Here is a 7,872-nt window from a genome sequence, read left to right as displayed (position 1 = left end):
TGTTTGGAATGTGTATTTATTACCTGCCCATCATCAGCAGTGCACGGAGCCCATGGACAAGAGGGTGTACATGTGGTAAATGTGATAGTTAAAAAAAAAAATTGTCTGGCTGTCAGTATTTTTTGATACTATATGGGAAATCTGACTGCCAGGGGTATAAGAAACAGAGGAGGTATCTTTTGTCTGTCCTGTTCATATTTTGAGACAAAACAGCCGTATCCTTGTGATATTGTTGGGGAATTGCATATTTGAGCCAGAGGCTTGTACTCCAGTATAAGAAAGCTTAAGACACTTTATCTTGCAGGAGTTTGTGGAGAACAGTAGAAAATCAATGAAAGAAGCTGGCAGGGGAGGTGGAGCTGACGGTAGAGAGCTGAAACCAATGGTAGGTGCTGATGAGGAGGTGGCTGTCCTCCAAGAATTTCACTTTTACTTCCTCTCCCTCTTTATTTTTACTGACTGCACTTCTTCGGGGGAAGTTTTGGTTTTCTGTATCACTCAAGATGTTCTGCTTTTTCTGTTTGTGAGCTTGCCTATCACTTGGATGGCAGAGTGTTTGTCACAGCTGAGACCATCTCCTGTAAAAGTAAGATGAAAGGAACTGTATCTCATGAAACAAATGTGGTAGCAACACTGAATTAGGATAAGTAACGCCCATAAGACAATAGATAACTACACTCAGACAGTCCTCACTGCCGAGAGTTTTCACATTACAATGGCTAACAAATCCATAATCAGAACATTCCAACTTAGTTCTCTTTCCATTGCTGAACTAAACCGTTCTTGTTAGTTGAGTCTTCTGAATCAAGGCCTGAAGACTACTACCAACTGTATCCTGTTTTGGCAAAATGAGTACACGTACTTCAAGTTCACACCAAATGATTTCATACTGTGCTAAGAGATTAGATACAGTGATTCCTTTCAACCTGCTTAAAATCGCACTTCTCCCAATTGTTTGTTATTATAGCTAACTATTTATGTTGCTATCTTGTGCCCTTTTTCCATCTCACGCTGTCAGCTGCCAGGACAGAGTGAACAATGTCATTTATGCTTCTCAGTCTTAACTATTACTTGTTTTACTGTTAGAATGGCATTGTGTATTTAAGTACCCTGTAAAAAAACAAAAAAAACAGCAGTAACTAATGCCACTGATGTAATTGTCCCTGTTGCAAGGTGATCTTAGAATTTAACGAACTGAGAACAGATGAGTAGTGGATTATAAAAGATGAGCAGTGTCTGACCTCTGAACTAGTTAAGTGATCTTGTAATATACTGACACTGTATATTAAAATCATCTTTCATCAAGCTGGATCCTATCACAGGTTAAATTGGGGTTTATTGAATGCTTCAAATAAGTGGTTATATTTAAAAACAAAAATAAATTTAAACTAAAAACAAGAAATGAAACCAAAAAAAGTATATAGTGGTAATAGAAAAATCCTTTTAAAATGGGGTACACAAAGCTCTGGTTCTAAGCAGTTTTTCAGTCCTTAGTGGGATTCAGTTTCTCCTATTTTGTCTGTACAATTAACCTTAGAATATCTGCCTCAATCTAAACGTTACTGTATTTTAAGGCCTGAACAACTGGCTGTTCCGTACTTACCAACATTTTTTGTAGGGGAGTAAGTTTAGTTGAGCAGCCGTTAGATGCTCGCTGGGATTCTCCACCTCTGGAATTTAGATGCACTTCCCATTAAAATAAATGAGAATTAAGTGTTGCCAGTCCTCTAGGCTGACTTGAAAAATCTTGGCCAAAAGCTTTATTTGAATTGGGAGTGAATTGCTTCCTACTTGCATTGACCTCTCAGGTAATACAAGCTGTTGGCTCCAGGTGTTAAACACTCTTGGGCAAAGCCCCCCAGGCTTGACTGCTTACAGCTTGAAATACATCCCCACACTGACAAAGGGGAATGGTAACCTTTGACAGTCAGGCCTTGGATTTAGGAAGCATAATTCATGTAATCAGGTTTGGAAATGACTGAAGGATAAGTTTCATAATACTAATAGGGAGATGGTAGGAATAGGAAGCCAGGGCTCCCATGGTGGAATAATTCCAGATCTGTTGCCTTCTTCAAGTCTAGTGGGACCATATTGTTCCAGTTGATGGGTGCCCAGGTTCAGCTGTACAGGACTCTTGCTTTTTAAAGGTAGACTAGACGCAAGAATATTGGTACCCAGATATCCAGAGTGCTAATAGTAATGTTAACATTTTGGAAGAAAGCAAGCTATGCGCAAAGCAGCCTCCAGCAGTGAGGCTTTAGGATGAGACCTTTGCAGGAACTTACCCCACAGCTGTTTCCTGTGAAGTTCTTTGAACACTTCTTTAAAGATCTGATAAAGGCTTCTTCAGGATTCATAATCAGATGCCTCCTCAGTCTGTTCTAGTATGGCAGTGCCTTGTATTTCTGCAGCTGAATACTCACAAATTTGAACCCTTAGTACTTTGCTGCAGTTTCTCTGTATGTAAAATGGGTATATCCTTCAGGAGTGAGGATTAATTCAAGTATGTAAATGTCTACCTGTAATTTCAGTTAAACATTAATCATAAGTGATTACAATGATAATTATTATTAGTGTTATGAGGAGCTCCCATCTAGGTGGAGACTGTCTAGGTTCAAGAAAAGGCTTTTCAAACATTATTGTTTTCAGTGATCCATTGGATCAGTTTCTTTACTCATTCTTTGACCCCTGTTTAAAACTGTACTGTATGACTTTGTTTTCTAGGCCTCTGGAGCAAGTTCATCTTGAAACTAGCCAGCCATTATGGAACCCATTGACATTCCAAAACAATATTTATATAAGCAGCCAAAATCAGAGAAAAGGAACAGGGATTTAATACTTTTTTTAACAGTTATTTTTGTGAAACATGTACTCTTTTCATACGGGTGGCTTTTAAGAGCAACTATCATTGTTCCATTTTTATTTTTTTAAGTAATTGTGGTCACAGAAATGTGAAGAACTTTACTTGATTGACATTTTATAATCTGGAAAACGAATCATTGGCTCAGAGTATCATGTATCTGACTATTTCCCTCAAAATTATCAAAGCAATATAGGGCAGGCCACTTAGAATTTGATATGAAAGTCAAACAATAAATTTATAGGGAAATACTTCAAGTAAGATAGAATTTTAGAAGGGGTTTTAGTAAGAGCTTTCAAACCTTGTTTGTAGTTCATCATTTTACTTTACAACTCTGGGGCATAGTGGGTTACACGTTCAGTTTTGTTTCGAAGTTTCGGATGATATCAAAATAACCAACTCCTCAGGTATTCAGATGTTGTGGGCACCCCTGCATCTTTTATGAAAGAGAAACTAGAAAATGGGAAAGGATCAATTTATATGCAACTTCTTCCTGTTTTACATTATTCCCTGACCCTCCCCTTGAGTTCCTTTGCACTTCAGCAATGCTCCTTTGAAGGGTATGAACTCTTCAAAGGAGCAGCTGAACAACCTGCTCTTTAATGCTCAGCCTTAGCCCTACTCACCAATTCGGGATTAAATGGAAGGATGCTGGGGAGTGGGGACAGAAACAAACTATACAAAACTGTACTGTAAGTTTTATTTTTCTTAACTCCAGAGAGATTTGGGAAGTGCAAGTGTAAATGGCCAATCCTTGGCTGTTGTCTCATCCATATTTGTATGTACTGTAGCAGGCGGGTAAACCAGGAAAGGGCAGCTAGGTGCTTCTTTGGAAGTATCACTGCCATGGGATCAAAGTGATCAAATGTTCAAAAGAGAACTTTTTTCATTCCTTAAGCTTACCAGATATGAATGCTAATATTTCATTGTTCAGCTTCTTGTAATGGTAAATGCTTAAAGTGTATTTGCTAAGAAATCATGATCTGTCTATGCGATATACTCCTTTTGTTACAATTTTTTAAGAAAACTATTTTTGTTAATGTAAAGTTAATATTTCAGAGCAGAATTTTTAAACTTATTGCACTAAATACAAAGCTCTGTAAGAAGAAATAATGCCTCTATGGTTTGTTCACTCCATACAAGGAAATCTTTTGAAAGATAGCAGCCCTTCTGGATAGGCTTTGCCAATGGATTAGAGGTGGGTGGGTGTGTGTGTGGAGGAGCATACAATTAATGTCACCATGGCTTTAAGCTGTTTGCTTATGTGCTTCCTTTCAAAGGATCAGACCTTTAAATTGCTGGCAAAAGTCAAATGGTCACCTGTATCTTTTTTAATCAGTGCTCTTAACTACTGGTGATAACTAAACACTTTGGTTTTGTTCCCAAGTCATTTGATACTGTCATTTTTTCACATCTCTTGCAATAAATCAGAATTACTCTTTTCATATCTCAGAAACCAAACAGGATGAAAAGTCAATTTAGAAAGTAGGTACTTGAGGAGATGGGGAGTACTAGCTTGGGCTTCAATCCTGCAGACACTTATACACCAGCTTAACTCAATTAATGTGGTTTCATTGACTTCAATAGAACTGCTCACACTGGCAAAGTTATGCCTGTGTAAGTATTAACGAGGTCAGAGGTTTAGTCTGGGATTCCGGTGGGAGCATTGAGCAAGTCTCCTTTAATATGAGCTAGCTGTCTGCTAGGATATCTAGAAGGTAGGTAAACTTTACTTTGTGCACAGAAGGAATTGTTGCTGTAGCAGTAAGCAAAAGTACAATGGCTCTGCTGCAGCTCTGCATTTTGGACACTAAATAGATCAGTATGGTTTGCCAATGCAATTTAAGCACTGGTTCAGCAGGATCCTAGAATCTAAGGAAGGGACTTGTCAGTGACTTAGCTGCTCCACAGAACCCCCTCCCTCAAGAAGACGTCACTGAGGTGCTCTGCTGGAAGCTCTGGATTCTGTTCGTGCTGACATCCTGACGCCAGATTCCTGCCACATGTTCCACAAGCTAACATGCTCTGCTCCCTGGAGGCCTAGAGTTGGGGGATGCTTTTCAATTAATCTACAACTAGAACTGTAATCAGAAACAAATTTTGTATTTTTGTATAACTTGACTGTGCGCCATTTTTATAACAGGTCCTGTTTTACAAATAAATTTGTTTTATGAACACAGATGTTTAGAAATTACGGGAAACACTTTTCTATGGGTAGCTGTAACATTCAAGTAATATAAAGTTTTGATGAAAATCATGTGCCCCATTCTTTGTTCACACGCAGGCTTCCTAGAGGCACTTCTAAGGCTTTGGAGTTCAGTCAAAGCAGAAGCTTAGGGAGAAAATTGGTGTTAAGGTAAATTCCAGTACAGAGGGTTTGTCCTGACAGTACAGATAAGAGAAATGTGATGCCTCAGGAAGTCAGATCATCCACAGCTAAGAATTCAGGCATTGCCAGCAATAAGGATTAAGAGGTTTCTTCCTAAGTGGTTCTCCAGGGCAGTGTAAGTGCTGCTCTGGAAGGTCATCCATTCCAGCACCTTGCAGGAAGAGAATGATTTGGAGAGCAGGAAACCACTCCCTGGTGATGTCTGCTAAAACAAGAAGGCAGAGGGATTCACCAGTTCATTTTGAATTTAAGACAATAGCCAGGGTGAGGGGAGCTTCCTACCATGTGGTTTGTAAAGAGTCTCCAGGCTTTTATGCGTTGCATTCCTCATGGTTTTAGTCAGTTGGGTTTTTGGCCTTTCAAGCTACCTTGTCCACTCTGGCTTATGCAGAGGCCAAGCAGCACACATGGTCTTTCTCCCCCCAGAGGTACCTGTGTGCAACCCTTCAGAAGGAAGGTGTAATGGAAGTATGGGGAACAGCAGTCTACTCACCAGGGGAAGAGCTTATCTCCATATTTCTCTTTCAGCAGAGGGGCTCAAACACCCAAGAGTCAGCTCCCCTTTGCCCTGCTGATCTCAGCATCCTCACCTCCCCCAGGCCATGATAAAGGACATCACCTGGACTGATTGGGTAGGGCTAGGGTGCTAGCCCATCCCCTCCTCTTCTCAGCACTTTCAGTCACTGCACTCACTGTGTCTGATAAAACACACTGCCGTCTCCAAGATCTTGATGCTGCTCCACTACTAGATACTAAGTGCATGATCTGAATAGCATCCCCACCCCAACCTTAGTTTGGTGGCTGTTGTTTCATTCCAAGTCCTATGGCAGGCTTGCATTTCATACACGGCTTCCATCTGGCTCTAATGCAAGAGAGTTCTGTATGTAAAAAAGTGACCAAGAAGGGAAGGAATGTTGTAGCCATGGTGGTCCAGGAAACGTATTTGTGTTATTTTTTTTTAATATAGTTGGGACAGCTGTTGGACAAGCTTTCAGATATCAGGTGCCTGATTAAGGACAACTGATGCCTGAAATCTTGTCCATCAACCCCCCAACTATACAGCTTGGCCAATATGAGAGAAAAAAAGATTCTTGCCTCTCCAACCAAGAAGGGAGAACCTTAACCTGGAAGATTCATTTAGGGACTTAAAAGTGAATCCAAGGCTCCCACCCCAAGTTCCCTTCTAACACCCTCGGGTGGTGGTAACTTCCTACTGAAAGGGCTTTTCCTCATAATAAAAAAATGCTGTGCACCAAAATGCCCCCTTTTTGGGGTGCAGGGCAGACTCAATGTCTCGTTTGAGTCAATATTACACCGAGTAATCGGCTCACATTTGAGTGTTTACATTTTTAATGTGCCCTTGTAACATGCACTTTAGGGGTTTGCTCTGTGTGGTTATTCTATGAATGTATATGTTGTGGATTCAGAGTAAAATGCATAGGCTTATATTACATTATTACCCCACAGTGATAATTCTGGTCTCATTGCATATTATGCATTATATTAAATAATGCAGTCAATTAGTGTGGTGGCCAAGATCTGACCATCTACATAACCTTAGACATCCAGTTCTCTCAAGTTTTGGCTTGTACCTACGTGCGCACAAATTTCTAAAGATCAATATTTCGTGTTTAAATAATTAATTCCTTTATATTTAAACGATCTGAAAGGATTTTGCCATCTTTAGAAGTCTTCAAACATTTTTAAAGCCAGTACAAAACTGACAGACTTGTTTAAAACATGAATTATGAGCTTGTCATCTTTAGAAATAGAAGTTTACATTGTGCGTTTAATCTTTAAGAATCCAGTTCAGTCAATGAATTTTTGCCATTAAGGCTGTTTCCTTTATTTTTCATTGCGTATTGGAAGAACTTGTGTATGCCTAGAATATTGCTCTGTTTCTTGTGCTGTCTAGTACAAGGAATCTCATGGTGCTCGCCTACGTGGTCAGATTGGAGTTGGGTAGAGTGCCGTCTCCTGTGGCATGACAAGAAGCCTTTTATCTAGCCCAAAGCTACCAAGTTCAGCCTGCACACACTGCAAGAGAATAATCAACCAAAGCTGTTTTCAGTTGCTTTTGAAATCGCAAAACCTGCTAGTAATAAGTCAAGTAATTTCATTTCAAAATAATTAAGCCTCCTGGAATTCTCTTTTAAGCAATTTAAATCCTCTGGTGCAGAGTGTTTCATGCAGCAGGAATTGTTAATATTGCACCCATACCTATTTCTATGGAAAACCTCAAAAGGGTTAGAGTAGAACATTATGTAGAGCAGGGGTGGGCAAAATGCGGCCCTCCAGGCCATTTTATCCAGGCTGCAGGGCCCCTAAAAAAATTTAGAAAATTAATATTTCTCTGCCTTGGACTGTTTGTCATGCGGCTCTCGTTGGCTTGCTGAAACTCAGTAAGCAGCCCTCTGCCCAAAATAATTGCCCATTCCTGCTGTAGACCCTATATGAAGAAATTGGCCAAAATGATCCCTAGCAAAGCTTTCAAAAACTACTGGGAGACCATGTGGCAGGCTTGCATCTTAAAGCACCTGGCAGTTTTTGTAGAAACACCAGATGCATTATAGACCTAAAGTTGTTGCCAGGTGTTCACAATGAAGCCACTTCCATGAACCAA

At 40.0% G+C, this 7,872-nt stretch overlaps 1 protein-coding gene across 1 annotated transcript in view; it reads left to right on the top strand.

The window, feature by feature from the left end:
* The window catches only part of SLC44A1 (solute carrier family 44 member 1), a 119,917-nt gene extending 114,876 nt beyond the window's left edge, over window positions 1-5,041 (top strand). Inside the window, exons 15-16 of the mRNA XM_019518204.1 lie at window positions 305-385; window positions 2,725-5,041. Coding sequence (XP_019373749.1) covers window positions 305-385; window positions 2,725-2,748 — 105 coding nt within the window. The 3' untranslated portion in view covers window positions 2,749-5,041. The remainder of the gene's footprint in view (window positions 1-304; window positions 386-2,724) is intronic.
* The last annotated feature ends 2,831 nt before the right edge of the window (window positions 5,042-7,872 follow it).

Source organism: Gavialis gangeticus, unplaced genomic scaffold (assembly GCF_001723915.1).
Source record: "Gavialis gangeticus isolate Ggan-Ray unplaced genomic scaffold, GavGan_comp1, whole genome shotgun sequence".
In the NCBI taxonomy this organism is placed as follows: Eukaryota; Metazoa; Chordata; order Crocodylia; family Gavialidae; genus Gavialis; species Gavialis gangeticus.
The sequence above is the reverse complement of the archived record's forward strand: the minus strand, read 5'-3'. Positions and strand labels throughout refer to the sequence as shown.